This window comes from Rana temporaria, chromosome 13 (genome assembly GCF_905171775.1).
Source record: "Rana temporaria chromosome 13, aRanTem1.1, whole genome shotgun sequence".
NCBI lineage: Eukaryota > Metazoa > Chordata > Amphibia > Anura > Ranidae > Rana > Rana temporaria.
Window position 1 is genome coordinate 47,704,219 of NC_053501.1, and position 17,305 is coordinate 47,721,523.

The following is a 17,305-nucleotide window of genomic DNA, read 5'->3' on the forward strand; positions in this document are numbered from 1 at the left end:
TAAATCCAGCAAATTGGACCCCATCACTTGAAGAAGAAGTTCTACTACATTGGTGGGAAGCAGGGACTCCTCCGGGCTCCAGGAGTGGACTGGAGACCTAGTACTCCCAACTCATTTTTGTCTGACAGAAGTAACAACTTGGCCTGGTTGGTATTCAATACCAGCACAAGATATTGCAGGAGACAGAATAAGCAAAGTTTTCTTGAAATTTAAATTCCACCTGAATTTCTCCAAAGTCCTAAAGATGATAGAAGGGTTGGACTCCAGGTCTGAGTAAGAATCCACACAGAATAGAAGATCGTCCAGGTACCCCACTATGGTTATCTCTGGCAACAACATCTTGGCAAGGTTGCAAACTAATAAAGCTTCTTCTCTACTGCAAAATACCAAAACCTCTGGTGCTCCTGGTAAATGTGTACATGAAGGCATGCTTCCTTGATATCTGTGGCTGCCAGACAATCCCCTGATGCTGGAATGCTATTACCAAACAGGTCAACTCCATTGTGAACTTGTAAATTTTGACAAAAAATCTAATGCTTTAAGACAGGTCATACTCCACCCCTCTTGGTCATCGTGAGGAGGTTTGTGTAAAAATCATGGAATCTTCCTGTAGTTGGAAGTGGACATACCACCCCCTGGTAAAAGAGTCTCTTGATGGTTAGACATAAATTTGATAGCTGGTAAGGATAAAGGCACAGTTTGGAGGTGAAATCCTTTGTTGGGGGGGGGTGTCTGAAACTCTTTTTTTTTAGCCCGAGGCTACCAATTTGCTAACTTATTTGTCTAACATATGCACTAGCCAATAGTACACAAACTTACGCTTAACATGTGGGGGCCAAACCTCATGCACAAGAGGAATGTTTCTTTGACATTGGTAGTTTGGGATGGCCAGAGATGCTTACCCACTGTGAAGGTAGAGGGCATAGAAGACTTAGTCCCCTTGTCTGAATTGCTTGTGAATGAAAGAAAACGCCGCTTCAGTGTAAATATGCGCTGTCGTATCTGTGCCCACAGAACTAAGATACGCCTTAAAACAGGTTTCAGTCCACCGGCGTAACTTGCCTACGCCGGCGTAGAGTGGGCGCATATTTACGCTGGACGCATTTGGCGCTCTCATTCTATTCAAATATGTAAATGAGGGAGATACGGCGATTCACAAACGTACTTGCGCCCGGCGCATAATATACGCGGTTTGCGTAAGTCGTACGTCCATCGTAAAGTTATTCCCCATCTATGAGGCGCAACCCATGCAAAGGTATGGACCAGGGAACACAAGCCATCATATTTTACATCGTTTACATAGTACGTGAATAGGGCTGGGCGTAGGTTACATTCACACCGTAGGCAGTGATTCGAGGTATCCTAGCCAGTTGTTTCGACGTGATTTTGCGCATGCGCACTGGGATACGTCCACGGGATGGTGCATGCGCCGTTTGTTTTAAGTACTTGTCTGGCACTCGGCCCAGCATTTGCATGGGGTCACGCCTCATTAGCATGGCTCACGCCCACTTCCACCTACGCCGGCTTACGCCGAGGAAACCCAGCGCAGTTTGGGAGGCAAGTGATTTGTGAATTCTGTGCTTGCCTCTCTGCGCTGCATCGGCGTAGCGTATATTAGATACGCTACGGCGGCATAAATATGCGCCGATGTATGTGAATCCGGACCATTGTCAGGAAACTACTGGTCTAAGCCAAGGTGCTATGGTTCTGTAAAAGGGATACTGTGACTGACCATTTGGTTTGCTTTTCATATCTGCCTCTTCCAGGGAAAAACCCAACAGGCTGCCCACAGGGAAACTGGGCTGACACATTATTATCATATGACACGAGGCAGACTAAACAATAAAACAAAACAAAAACTCACAAATAATAATGATATATTGATATTGAGATAAATATAGATATATAAACTGTATACCAAAAAAAACACTTATAAACTCATAAATGAAACATATAAAACCTTTCTTTAGGTCTTGCACTTGCAGTGATTCATAGATATTGCTATGTATCACTTGGGAGGTTTTGTTTTGTTGTTGGGTCATGTGATAGTAATAATCAAAGCTACATGACTTGGGTGGTACCAAGCCCATCATAGCAGTGGGAATAGCAAAGGATTATCATGCTATCCTTAGTTAAATATACAATGTCAAGCCATAAGGGTCTAAATTATTTGGCTCTGAGGAAGAGGACACACCTCGATGTGGATGTGGAGAAAGTATTGGAGTCTGACTACCACACTCGTGCGCAGGAGGCGATTTACTGTACAAAGCAAACAGCTTTATGAACATGTCCAAACGTAATATTCCCATCCACATGTTCCTGAAAATAGCTGTAGTAAAGCTGGGTGCTGTAATGACCATTGGCTGGAAACCGTAGGAAATCCAAAGGGTAGAAATTTCATCCGCACACCAAGGATTCCTCAGAAGGATCCAAAGCTTTATTTACATGGTCACACAGTACACATACGGCAAAACAATATGGCTGTTTGTGTACTGTGTGACCTTGTAAATAAAGCTTTGGATCCTTTTGAAGAATCCTTGGTGCGCTGATGACATTTCTACCCTTTAGCTTTATAAACATGTCAAATAAAAGCTTCAGCAGAACCCTGTTCTCACAAATGGCACTAGCTAACTATATAAATGAATCTATATTTAACAAAATGGCAAGCTGTCTGTTTTATACTTTAGGAAAACATACATATTGTTTTATTTGCCAAACGAACTGTTACATTAGTAGTGACATTTTGCTGGAAATAACATGCTTTTGAAATGTATATCACTTAAAAAAAATCTATGCCAAAACAGATGCCAGACTCAAGTTGGCAGGGTATCTTGATACTTATTCAAAGACATTTCTTCCAATGAACCTGTTATTTTCATAAATTGAAAATATAAAAATATCACAGTATTCAAGATAAACCACCCACATCTCAAAAACAAAATGTGTGTCTTTCTTTTCCTCAGATCTTTAAAAAAAAGGAGAAGCATAACTGGAAAGTGATACTAAAATCCAAATGATGTTGTTGTCCTTAACGCGTATCTGTCAAATATTTTAAACAATTTTAATTTAAAGAGAAGTATAGGAATGAAAAAACAAATGTTGCAGCTGCTGTCCCATATCAGTTCTAAGGCCTCGTACACTTGATAGGTTAACCAGAGGACAACGGTCTAAAGGACCGTTGACCTAGTTTAACCTATGAAGCTGACTGATGGTCCGTCGTGCGTACACACCATCAGTTAAAAAAACGATCGTGTCAGAACACGGTGACGTAAAACACAACGATGTGCTAAAAAAAATGAAGTTCAATGCTTTCAAGCATGCGTTGACTTGATTCTGAGCATGCATGGATTTTTAACCGATGGTTGAGCGTACTAACGATCGGTTTTGACCTATCGGTTAGTAATCCATCGGTTAAATTTTAAAGCAAGTTGCCATTTTTTTAACCTAAGGTTAAATAACCTATGGGGCCTACACACGATCGGTTTGGACCGATGAAAATGGTCCTTTAGACCGTTGTCCCCTGGTTAACCTATTGTGTGTATGAGGCCTAAGTCTGCTGAACGCTCAGCTCTTGGCTTTTTCTGAGCAGAGAGAAGTGACTGTTAGTTAACACATTCTGTTCTCAATAGAGATCTATGAAGGGGAGGGGGGCGGGTGCAGCTGACTTTGGTTCTCAGCCATGCGCTGAAAGGTGGAGCCAGTTGTCAGTCATGCAGCTGGGCGGATCCTGATAATATAGTTGGGATCCTTCCAGATCCTGGAGCGGCTCTGTGATGTCAGCTGACAGCAGGCGATTGCTCGCTATAAGCTGACTCTGGGTCACAGTAGTGCAAAAGTAAGTCCTGTGACACAGAAAAGAAGTATGATCAAAAAAGCTTTGGCTATACTTAACCATAACAAGCTGACCTCCACCCCCACCCCCTTGAACTAGTCGCATGATTTCACAATGAAAATAACTACATTACCTACATACCCCAATCAAATCATGTGGGGTCAGCTGTATACAACTGGATACAAACATAAAAAAGGAGAAGAAACTGAGTATTTCAACAGAAAATAACAAATAATCAAAATAATGAGAGATATTTGTAAATGGTTTATCTTGCTATCCGATGTCTTTACGAATCCTATCTTATAATGTTAAGGTTTTACATTCTGTCAGGAGGAGGTGGCTGGCCTTAAAGAATTTCGACAGTGATATCATTTTAATACAGGAAACCCAATTTTGTAAGGGTAGTTCCTTTAAATTTCCATGCAAATACTTCCCTCCTATACACATTGCTTCAGATCCCACTGGGAAAGCTGGAGTGGCAGTGTTAATTTAACGGGCCTGCCCCATTTAGGTCCAATCCCCTAAGTTAGATCCATATGGCCGATTCATTCTCCTTAACTGTCTATATGGGGTACGCCCCTTACAATTATTTCCATATATACCCCAAATGCAGGTCAACTTGGTTTCCTTAACCAAATAATTTCACCTCTGCTGCAATCCTCTCATCCCTATACAGTTATGGGGTGGGGAAGGGCTTTAACTTACTCATGTCCCCCACCAGAGATTGGATATCAGTGCCATTCCGCCAATGGATGAGAGAACATACTGTAGGTTATTTGACTCTTGGCATGTGAAACATCACACTCATAAACAGTACTCTATTTTTTCCCCCTGCTCACTGTGTTTATTCTAGATTAGACTACTTTTTTGTCTCTACCCCGCTTCTAAGGTTATAGTGTCTTCAGACATTGACCTGCGTACCGGGTTGATCTATTCCTCTCTTGTCCTGGATTTTGAACTGGCTCTAGCCAAACCCAGAACCTGCCATTGGCGCTTGAATGACTCTTAACTTCACAATGAGGAAATTACAGCCACTCTTTCCCAGGCACTGGAGGAATTCTTTCTATCAGAAGCTTCTGTTTTATGAGAGGCTCATGAGGCCTTTATTAGAGGGCAATGTATTGCTGCAGCCTAAATTGTAAATGATAGGATCATGTTGTTCCTCACCAGTGGTTTCAACCCTGAAAAGATTGAATTACCATTCTGCAACCGTGTGCATTGCACACGGTTGCAGGGCAGATGCAGTGTGGCTATATACAGTTGAGCGTGTTGCGTTTTGGAACTGTACGTCAAATGCGACATGCCCTTCTTTAGATGGGTGGTCTGGGGAGCAGTAACATTGTGGCTCAACTTTTACTTTTTACCCTACTTTTACTGCTGACCTGGTAGTAGGGGTGGTATCAATTGTAGGTGTTTTTTTTTGGCCAGAGATACTAGAAGGTGCCTACTACTAGTTTATTTGAAAGAAGAACCTATTATGTGTGCCTCCCTGATTTAATTTTGTTACTATGAGCCTAGGTTTACTGATTTCTGTGCTAAATCTTGTCCAATTGCAATTCCCGTCTCCATTACAAGCATTAAAAATAAGTAAGGTAATACCTACCCATTGGTTAACCCCCAACCCCCCTACACAATCCCAATCGATCTTGGCTATAGCACAGATACATAGAATGGAACATATGACAGTGGTGATTCACGACTCTCTGCCTCAATTCTCAAAGATATGGGATCCTTGGGACAACTCCTCCTTCAATCCTGAATCGCTATCCTGAACTACTATCAAAGGTCCCTTAGGCAACTAATCCCTGCATGTTCGAATGATTAGCCTGAATACTATTATTACTATATATACTATTACTACATATATGTTGCGTCAAGATCCATGGTGTACCCTCCCCCCTTGATTTTCTTTTTTCCTTTTTCTTCTGATTATGATATCAGCAGTCTCAGTCTTAGAGCCCATGAGGGATAGCTCGAGCATCACACCAATGCTTCAGGATAGAGGTGAGTATGTAGGTTTATTTTTTTATCAATCCCATACTTCTGTTTTAAAGTGGTTTTTAAGGGGGTGATAGTTGATACCCTTACATATTTCATGTGCTATACCTGGATATTCCCCGTGGTGTTTCAGGGGATGCAATGCTGATAGCACATCTAGACATATTTGGTACAGCTGCCCAAAGAGCCATCATTTTTGGTCCTGCACTTAAAAGTAATTTATACTTTTCTAGATTGACCCTAATGACATGGCAGAGGCCCTCCTAATTAAGAAAACACTTAATTGTGCTAAATAATAATTCCATTAGCTTACTCATAATTTAACGACCACAAAACAGACCATTGCCAGCAATTGGAGAAAACCAAATTTCCTTTTGAGAAGCGTAATGCCGCGTACACACGACGTACACACGACGTACACACGATCGGTTCGTCTGATGAAAATGGTCTGATGGACCGTTTTCATCAGACGAACCGATTGTGTGTGGGCCCCATCGGTTTTTTATCCATCAGTGAAAAAACTAGGAACTTGTTTTAAAATTATCTGATGGTTAAAAAAACGATAGAAAAAAATGACCGTCTGTGGGCAAGTCCATTGGTTAAAAATCCATGCATGCTCAGAAGAAAGTCGACGCATGCTCGGAAGCATTGAACTTCATTTTTCTCAGCACGTAGTTGTGTTTTACGTCACCGCGTTCTGACAAGATCGTTTTTTTAACTGATGGTGTGTAGGCAAGACTGATGAAATTCAGTTTCATTGGATATCTGAGGAAAAAATCCATCAGACCGTTTTCATCGGATAAACCAATCGTGTGTACAGGGCATAAATCTCACATTAATTTGTGCATGGTCTATGAGAAATTGGCGGCCATACTTAATGATAGGCTAGCTAAATTTCATAAAATTTGGTAGACCTGAATTACACACTACTTACCATCAGACTTTGACCATACCTTTCTTATGATCTAAATCTTTTCGTTTCTTGTTTGCCTGCCCACAGAGTTATCTTGCTCCCTAATTAATTTTGTCTCTAATTTAAGTCCAGAGATTACAGAGTTTACTACAGGACTCTGATACTTTGGTTAAACAATATAGGAAGTTGATCCTTTGTCATCTCCTAAATGCAGCAAAAGCATGTATCCCAGTAATGTGGAAGCAGACCCAGCCTCCGTCAGTAGGGATGTGGCTTAAATGAGTAGAACATTTGAATATGATGGAGGATTTGATCTGGACCTCACGGCAGAAACGGGGGGTTACTTGGAGACATGGTCGGCATGGAATCTCTTTAAATATTCTGGGGAGGGAAGAGCCCTTATAGGTGTAGACTGAGCGGATGCTGTTGGGGGACCTGGGGGGTGCGGGGGAGAGAGCAGGTTTCTCTGGGGGGGGCGGGGAAATGGGACAAGTTGAAACAAAGGGAGCTGTAATGAGATAGAAAGAATAGAATGGGGACAGAAAGCCCCCCTCCAGCTTGAGGGCAAGATGTGGGGCCTAGAGGGGAGGAGGATCGGATGCCCAATTGTGTACACATGAAAAATTAAAGGTTCTTGAACTACAGTTACATGAGTAATGTTTGGGGGATAGGTGGGTATTAAGAATATGTAGATTTATGGATATTGTACATTATGGTATATCACATATAGCAGACAAAGGATACTGTGTGATGTAAGAAGTAGATATAATGTACATTGTGTTGCTTGTTTTTGCTGTCTGTTTCAAAGAAAAATTTTAAATACTAAATGTGAAAAAAAAGAAAAAATATCTCTGGAAATGCTCTTTGTATTGCACATTCTGGATGCTGTGACAGATTAATAACTATTGTATTTTCCTAAATGATAGTTTTATGTGGCTTTCTATTTATAATGTTTTTTTTTATATGCAACATAATGACCACATACTATTCTGTTCTACTTTTTCCTTACCTGTAAATTGTTATAAATTCAAGAATAACTGCTGAAAGAGAAAGTGCTTATTGAGGGTATTTCTTATAAATAGGGTGCAGACAAGTAGATGGAGATTAACCAAATGTCACGGAGGTCAAGCTTCTTGAAAGAAATAGCTATAAAGTAAATTTTATTCAGGATTGAAGATTTCAACTTGAAAGTCAACTATTAATATTAAGCTGTAACTGGAAAAAGTATTAAAACTTTTGAATTTTTTTTTAGAAATACATCACCGTGAACATGGGTATCTGAAAGGTTTCTTACAGCTAAAATTTAAAGGACATGACAGGCGGAATTTCCTGCACAGACAATACATTACAGATGGTTTTTTTTTTTGCTTTAGAAAGTTCCATTTCAAATCAAAAGCATACACAAAAAAATATATTTATTTTCATTTATTTCTTACTGAATTTTGTTTGCCTGGAATTCTCCTTTAAGCCACTCATTGGACTTCCAACTGAGATTAGATGGCGTTGTTCAAAATTCATGTTGCATTCATGTACACAACCCTGTGCGACCTTTCACAGCTCTGTGTACAATAAAGAAAGTGAAAGGCACAAACAAATAGCTTTGGATTTAGGACAGTGCAGACAAATTGAGCACAATTTGTTTGTCAGGAACATTGAATACATGACTGGAGAGAGGTGCAATTATTTTACAATGTCACGGACTGACATTTGGAAAGCCGCAGAGAAGGTGAATATAGATTAGTAGAGGGGTAGAGAGACAGTAGACAGCGGAGCCGCTTGATAAAACAAAGCTATCAGTTTAATTTATTTCTCACTTAAAAATAATTAAACTATTACGACGACTAGCATCAGATCTCATGACTAAAATGTGTTTTGATTCGTCTGTGGCTTTTTAGGTCTTTAGATGAAAATTTCAATGCAAGAATTTTGTAATTACATATGTTCCAAATTTCTGAGAACTAGGAGCACCTTGCAGTGTAAAGTATGTAGGCCAAGGACACATTCCTGCGATGCACCAGTTACATGGACAATGAAGAATTGACATGCAAAATATAATTGGTTTAACCCACAAGTGGGTTTTTTTCACCACTACTTTTCCTTTATATTGGCTATTAAAATGAACACATTCAATCATTTAGTGGTCAGTTGTATAGTGTACGGAAATATAACACTTTGAAATAGTACATTTCTCTAGAGAGGTCTTTATAGAGGTTTATACATAAGACTAAAAAGAGGGACAAATGAGGAGGAAAGAGGGACAGGGGAATTTGGTTCCAAAAGAGGGACATTTCCTCAGTTAATAAATGGCTAGTATAAGTATAGGGCAGTGGTCCCATGTGCTAATCTTGTTTTTACAAATAAAGTTTTGTCAAATCTTTTATATTATTTTTATTTTATATCTATGTATATCTTTGCTTATGTTGTCCGTCATGCCAGTCTAGCTAATCCAAGCACATCTATCAGCCAAAAAGGTTGCACTTACCCCCAAATTTATAAAGTAAAAAAATGCTGCAATCAAAAAGTTGTTTAAATTGTGAGGAAAGAGTATGTATGTACAGTATATCGACAAGATGCTAGATATATAGAGAGACAAGAATACTAAACAAAAAGAGAGAGACCGTTAGGAGTGGCAAAATCCTAAATACTAGGACTTTGGAAGCATTGAAAGGTACGTTGCTTTGAAATTTGTGCCATGTGGGCACGAGCTCCGTGCCCACGGGTCCCATGGACTTTATGTCTGCCGGTGTCCCGTGATCGTGACACATCTCCCTGTTTTGCCTAGTGACAGGACATTAATAAATATTTTCTCTTTTGTGACTATTACACTGCTGTGTGGTTCCCTTTGGAGTTAATCTCTCTTGGTATATTTTTATAGCCAAGCCTTCCCCTCCCTTTCAGGTACGACTTCCGCTCAAATTTTGGGCTGAATTCGGACCTGGAACCGACCAAAAGACACACAGGGCTCCTGTGCAATTCGCACCAGAGCCACTGCAGAGATGTGTGAGCCGGCTCTATACAGAGCCGGTCACAATCTCCTGCTAGGCGAATTGGATGCGGGGAAGGCCGCATCCAAATTGCATAAGTGTGAATCCAGCCAAACTCTATAATCTGTGTCTGACAAGCTTGTGTGGCCTTTAGGGTGCAGACTCTACTGGGGTGGATACTTTCTATAGAGCTATGGAATATATGGACATTTGTAAGCATTATATAAATGCATAAAATCATTAAGTTTAGAATGTCTATACTTTTCCCCTCTGGAGCCCCAGGAATAAGAATGAGGTTAGATTTGAACATGAATTTGACCTGAACCCAGTCCATTTGCTGTTTGGTGAACAAATGCATAAACTGGTCATATTTGGCCAGTTCGCCTTCCAAAACACCAGCTGATAATTTAAATCAGATATCCAGATCAACTGGGAAGACCCTATTTGGTCATTGATCTCACCCAGCAAACCCGGCTGTTTTGTTTCCATACAGCAGCTGCCAGAATTCTGGCATTTTGTGGTGGTGGTGTGACAGGTGAACATCATCAGGCAATGGGACATTGTGTCAGTTGGCCAAGATCGTTAGGCAGCAGGTCATCTTGATTCCCAAGGATGATTTTTTCACTGTGTGGTTTTTTTTCTTTTTTTGGGGAATGAGTAACAAGAGTCACTATGTAAAGTTCTAAGTAAAAAATGACATGCCAAATGTGGCAAAGAAAGGGGGAAGGAGGACATAAAGAGGACTTCCCCTTTTGGGTGAAGTTCCGTTTTAACTATTTATCTGCATTGTAGTGAACAGTTATGTGGTAGAAAGGAGCACTTTGCCAGTTCACTGGCCAATGAGCAGCAACTTACCTACCTCTATTACACAATTCTTCTTCCTAATTCCCTGAAGTCCTTCTTTGGCAATGGTTGTGCAGCATCAGCATCACAACCATTGGTTTTGCAGCATCAGCATCACAACAGCCTGGTTTGTAGAGAGGACACCACTTGTCCTTATGTTCTATTATCTGATAAAATTTGAATTGGCTCAATTCACACAGATAAGTTCACCCGGCTCTTAAAAATCATGTTGAAATGCTTACATTTCATGGAGATCAATATAATAAGTAATGTAATCAAACAGACAATGAGGAAGCATAGGGTTTGCCCTGCTGCAGGCATTGGGGTGTAACCTATATCTTCTGAGATATGCTAGAAGCATATTTTCCAGATGACAGCTTCAATTGTGACAGTATTAAGCCTTGCAGCGGTATTAACAACGGAATTATCTATCTAGAATACAGGTCTTTGACCAACACAACAATTGTAATTGTTCAATTAAACGTATTTGTACTCCTCTTAACTTTTAAGTCAAGTGATGAACAAAGACCTAGTGGAAAGGTCGGGTGGACATCACTGGCATAGAATAATTTGTCTTTCAATATCAAAATCAGAACATTTTAAGTCCACCTCTGATCTGCCGACCCCTGTTGAACATATGTGCATATTTGATAACAAAATACAAACATTATAGTTGAGAATAAAAGTCCAGAACACATGATGAAAACTTACCTCTGCCATAGATTTCTATCCCTGAATGAAATACTCCTATGCCCAAGGTTGACGTATATTCGTTTATCCAATACTGAAAGAGAAAAAAATGGATTGTCATTGGATGACAAAGGGAAATATTTCCATTTTGAAACTGGAATAGTCTATTGCATTTTATGGACATTTTATTTGATTACATATAAATTAGTACAACCAATTCTATTTAAATATTTACAATGTTACCCTTCCTATTCAGGGAAAAGTGACAGTGGTTCTGTACAGATCCTTTGCCCCCAACCCACTGATACTTACCTTGGAAGGACTCTCTTTTTTTGTTCAAGAAGTTTTTATTAGAAGGTATTAAGCATTTTACAAGAAAAGAACATTGGAAGAGGTACATCTTCCCCATACGCAGTATACAATGTCCTCAAGGAACTTCGGTATTAAAAGCCGGTCATTACATCAGATCGACTCAAAGTCTATGAACCAGAGATGGAGTCACCATGTGCTCTATGTGTGTCCCCTGGGGCAACATACCTCAACAGTAAAGAACCTTTAAGTAACATACAGTAATTATACTTCTAAGGCCTTGTACACACGACCGGATCTATCCGCTGGGATTTATCCGCAGATCAGTTCCAGCGGATAGATCCGGTCGTGTGTACCTCCGAGCGGACATTAATCAGCGGAAAAAATCCAGCCGACGGATTTCAAGCGGATAAAAATTTCTTAGCATGCTAAGAAATCTATCCGCTTGAATCCTGTCCAGCGGATTGATCCGGTGGTCTGTACAGACTCACCGGATCAATCCGTCCGCTCCCCTCCCTCACATGCGTCGTAATGATTCGACGCATGCGTGGAAGTCTTTACCTTCCAGTGTCGCGCACGTCGCTGCGTCATCGTCGCGGCGACGGCGCGACACGTCACCGCGGATGGATTCCGCGTGGATTTCGATCTGATGGTGAGTACAGCCATCAGATCCAAATCCGCCAGAGGATTTATCCGCTGGAAACGGTCCGGCGGGCCGTTTCCAGCGGATATCCTCTGGTGTGTACGGGGCCTAAGAGAAAAAAGAGGAGAAAAGGTAATGGGGGAGGAAAAGGAAAAGAGCAGAAGGGGGAGGGAAAGGGAAGTTAACCAGCCCTTGCGGGGTGCCATCATAGGAACCTAACCACATTTCCCAACTATCCCTGTTGGGCCATGATTTCTGCATATGCTGCTGAAAACTTAAAGGCGAACCAACAGGACCATATCTTGTTTGCTAGGTCAGATTTATTTCTCAATGTGAGCGTACTTTTTTTAATGTAGTAAATGTGGTCAACCTCCACTAGCCATTGGCGTAACGTGGGGGTTGTCCTTTGTTTCCAGAGTTTTGGGATAAGCGCCTTAGCTGCATGGAAGGACTCTCTTGATACTCCTTCCTTTGTCATAGCCTGCACCAGAATACCCTAATGTTGGCTGGAGAGTATTGGTGGATCAGAGTACGTGTCAATTTTTATTTTTCCGTAAATCACATCAAATTGCAGTGCAAATTATACCAATGTGAGCAGCAACAAAAATGTGCTGTATGTACACAAAGCAATACAGCGTATCCCAAAAGTATTCACAGCACTTGACTTTTTCCACATTTTGTTATGTTACAGCCTTTTTCCAAAATGGATTAAATTCATTATTTTCTTCCAAATTCTACAAACAATACCCCATAGTGACAATGTGAAAGAAGTTTGAAAGTTTCTTTGCAAATTTATAAAAAAAAAATCACATGTACATAAGTATTTACGAACTTTGCTCAACACTTAGTTGAAGCACCTTTGACACCAATTACAGGCTCAAGTCTTTTTGAGTATGATGCTACAAGCTTTGTACATCTATTTTTGGACAATTTCTCGCATTTACCTTTGCAGGGCCTCTCAAGCTCCATCAGTTTGGATGGGGAGAGTCTGTGCACAGCCATTTTCAGATCTCTCAAGAGATGTTCAATCGGGTTCATGTCTGGGCTCTGGCTGGACCACTAAAGAACATTCACAGAGTTGTTCCGTAGCCACTCCTTTGTTATCTTGGCTGTGTGTTTAGGGTTGTTTTCCTGTTGGAAGATGAACCTTCGCTCCAGTCTGAGTTACAGAGCGCTCTGGAGCAGGTATTCATCAAGGATGTCTCTGTACATTGCTGCATTCATCTTTCCCTTGATTCTGACTAGTCTCCCAGTTCCTTCCCGCTGGAAAACCATCCCCACAGCAGGATGCTGCCACCACCATGCTTCACTGTAGGGATGGTATTGGCCAGGCGATGAGAGGTGCCTGGTTTCCTCCAGACACAACACTTGTCATTCAGGCCAAGAGTTCAATATTTGTTTTATCACACCAGAGAATTTTCAGGTACCTTTTGGCAAACTCCAGGGGGGCTGTCATGTGCCTTTTACTGAGGAGTAGCTTCTGTCTGGCCACTCCACCATACATGCCTGATTGGTGAAGTGCTGCAGAGATGGTTGTTCTTCTGGAAGGTTCTCCTCTCTCCAAAGAGAAACACTGGAGCTCTGTCAGAATGACCATTGAGTTATTTTGGTTCTTTTGCATGGGCCCACTCCTGACCTCTCAATATGGGGTCTCCTGCAGTGTCATCTTAAGAGCATTATAGGCCCCCGGGCAATACAGTGCACAGGGGCCCTGTCTACACAATCACGCATGAGAATTTACTGGCAAAAATCATACAATTTACTGGCAGAACCACATTTTTTCAGTGCCGAACAATGCAAATGTCAGTATTTAAACTATAAACATATACAGTAGCTAGTGCTATTAGCAATGTGTTTAAGTTAAACAAAAGTAAACAAAATGTCTTCATTGACATGAAGGTCAGGTTACTATAACCCAGCCAGCACAGAGTTTTCTCTTACATCAGAGTCTGCAGAATTCCCCCTTACAGTGAAAGGGAACTCTTATGTAAAGGGGAACGCTGCAGATCATGATCTAAGGAGGGAACTCTGATGTGGAGGGGGGCTCTGGTGACCAGAGACCACCTTATATCAGAGTCCACTGCTTTCTCTTTCCCACTTACATCAGGGTCCGCAGACTGAGTTCCCCCTTGCATTGTAAGGGGGAATCCTGCAGACTCTGATGTAAAGGGGAACTCTGATGTGGGGGGCACTCTGGTGAGTAAATACACTAAGGTAAGGGGGGTCACTAATATAGGAGGGGGAACCTTTATATCAGTGCCCCCTTACATTTTTTTACATCAGCAACCCCCCGCACTCGTGGAGGACCGGATCTTCTCTGTGATTTCCGCAAACTGGGCATGGGCAGTTCTAACCCGTCACTCTCCACAATTTTTTACTGGAGTTGCTGGGCAGCCGGTGGGGCCCCCCAGGCAAGCGGGGCCCCCGGGCAACTGCCCAGCGTGCCCAATGGAAAATATGGCCCTGGTCTCCTGGCACCCTGGGCTCTCACTACCCTGAGACTTACAGACTCTCTCTATCTCCTGGACCCACAGAGTTACCTCAGCAATCCCAGTCTCCCAGACTCATTCAGTTGTCCAAACTTTCCCAGAATTTCTCCAACATGGAGTGCAGTCTCTCAATATTGTCACCTCTCTTAAAGGGAGCACAACTGGCTGGAGCACACAGCTTTCTCCTGACAGGGACTTTGAGCTATAGCCAGGCCTCACCTATAATGAGTGTGTACACCTTGACACACACACACAAGCAACCTGCAGGTCTCCAGGAAGACCTGGACACAGGATTGAAGGGTTTGTCCAACCCAAGACACTTTGAAGCCTTCAAGACCCTGGTCCGGGATTATAAATGCTAGGGAACACTGACAAGCCAGTCTTCCCTGCTCAGACACAATACTCCGCATTAGTGAAAATCCTTTGAGTATTTTTCCTAAACTCACACAATGGCAGTGCCTAGCACTTTCACAATATATAATTACGTTTGATGAGACTTGGCTTTTTCCATCAAAGGAAGCTTAGAGGACTGTGGAGTTGATTTAATAAAACTGGAGAATACATATTTTGGTGCAGTTCTGCATATAAACAGCTTCCATTTTATTATTTTTTTTGTAAAAGCTTAATTGAACAAGCAGAACGTTAGAAGCTGAATGGTTTTCATGCACTGCTACTCCAGATTTTGCTCTCTCCAGTTTTAATAAATCAACTAGACATGTGCGTTCCAGTTCGTAACGAATGGATTTTCGCACAAATTTGTTAGTATTCGTACATTCGGACCAATTTGAACATCCGAATAGCTGAAAGTACTAAAATATGAAAATTACGGAATTACGAATAAGCAAAATCATGAACAAGCGAAAATACGAACGTACGATTGGACAAACTTACTAAAATACGAAACACCGAAACACCAAAATAACAAAAATTACATTTAAAACAAACAATTTGTATTCCGTGTTTTAAATCCTTTGTTCGTAATTTCGTATATTCATATTTTCATTTGTGTGTTTTGTAAATCAGTTTCTTTGTCTGTTCGTAAATTTGTGTACTCGTATCGTTCTTTCGAATGAGCACTGGGCAGTGTAGTTAGTGAGTGATGTACCTTACTTTATATCTTAGCCAATCAGCTCATCTCTTTTGTGCTGAGTCACATTGGACAATGTAAAGCCTCGTACACACGATCGGGCTTCAAACAAACTTTTCCGTGGATTTTTGTCAGAAGGGAGTTGGCTGGACTTTTGTCCGTTTGCAGAGCGAACTTTTGTCCGATGAAAACCGAAAAAGTTTGTCCGATGGAGCATACACACGCTCTAATTTTTTTTGAAAACGTACTCATTTTGAAGTTTGTTGGCAAAAAGTCAGACCGTGTGTATGGGGCTTTAATATGGATTAGCCGCGTGTTGAAAATTAAACTAAAATACGAGATTGCGAATGACCGCGCCGCGATGTAGTTAGGAAAGTACAAAATTACGAATCCATTAAACGAAAATCATTTTCTAACAAAATTACGAATTTCGAATCAACGAAAATAAATTAGACAGAATTACGAATCATTCAGTATAAACGAAAATAAAACTGTTACGAAAATACGAATGGGTACGAATAGGAAAACTTGCGTCTTACGAAAGACGAAAACGAAACAAAAAAAACTGATAGCTGGATTCAGGTATGCTGGCTTAATTTTGAGGAGGCGTAGCGCATCGCATATACGCTATGCCGCCGTAAGTCAGAGAGGCAAGTACTGTATTCACAAAGCACTTGCCTCCTAAGTTACGGCGGCGTAGCATAAATGGGCCGGCGTAAGCGCGCCTAATTCAAATGATGAACAGGGGGCGTGTTTTATGTTAATGACTAGTGACCCAACGTGATTGACGTTTTTAACGAATGGCGCATGCGTCGTTCGTGGACATATCCCAGTGTGCATTGCTCCAAAGTACGCCGCAAGGACGTATTGGTTTCGACGTGAACGTAAATTACGTCCAGCCCTATTCACGGACAACTTACGCAAACGACGTAAACATTGGCTAGGCCAGCTATTTGTTCGACTAACTTTACGCCGGAAAAAGCCTTACGTAAACAATGTTTAAAAATGCACCGAGCGCACGTACGTTTCTGAATCGGCGTATCTAGCTCATTTGCATATTCTACGCCGAACTCAATGGAAGCGCCACCTAGCGGCCAGCGTTAATATGCACCCTAAGATACGACGGCGTAGGAGACTTACGCCGCTCGTATCTTAGCCTAATTTAAGCGTATCTGGTTTCCAGAATACGCTTAAATTTACGACGGCGTAGATTCAGAGTTACGACGGTAACTGGTAACTGTCTCTGAATCTACCTATACGTTTTTTGTTGTGCACAATCAACCCCTGTATTTCCCAGGGAAATAAATTAAATAATGAGGAACACCGCACCAGCTCCTGCATGTGGGTGTTTTTAACATACCAGGGAAATGTTGTATTTGCATTCAGCAAGCACAAGTGGCAAGACAGGGCTCTGTTGAACACTGCGAAAGACATACTCAAACCCTATGGAGCCTTTGATAGGAGATGTCAACAAAAGCAAACACAGCATGTACTATATTCCTCTTCTAGTTTAAGCT

The 17,305-nt window shown here is 41.4% G+C and overlaps 1 protein-coding gene across 2 annotated transcripts in view; it reads right to left on the reverse strand.

Annotated features, from left to right (window-relative positions):
- The window catches only part of LOC120921199 (deubiquitinase DESI2-like), a 115,153-nt gene that overhangs the window by 22,860 nt on the left and 74,988 nt on the right, over window positions 1-17,305 (reverse strand). For both annotated transcript variants that reach the window (XM_040333920.1, XM_040333919.1), the window contains exon 2: window positions 11,282-11,354. In XM_040333920.1, the coding sequence (XP_040189854.1) occupies window positions 11,282-11,354 (73 nt within the window). The remainder of the gene's footprint in view (window positions 1-11,281; window positions 11,355-17,305) is intronic.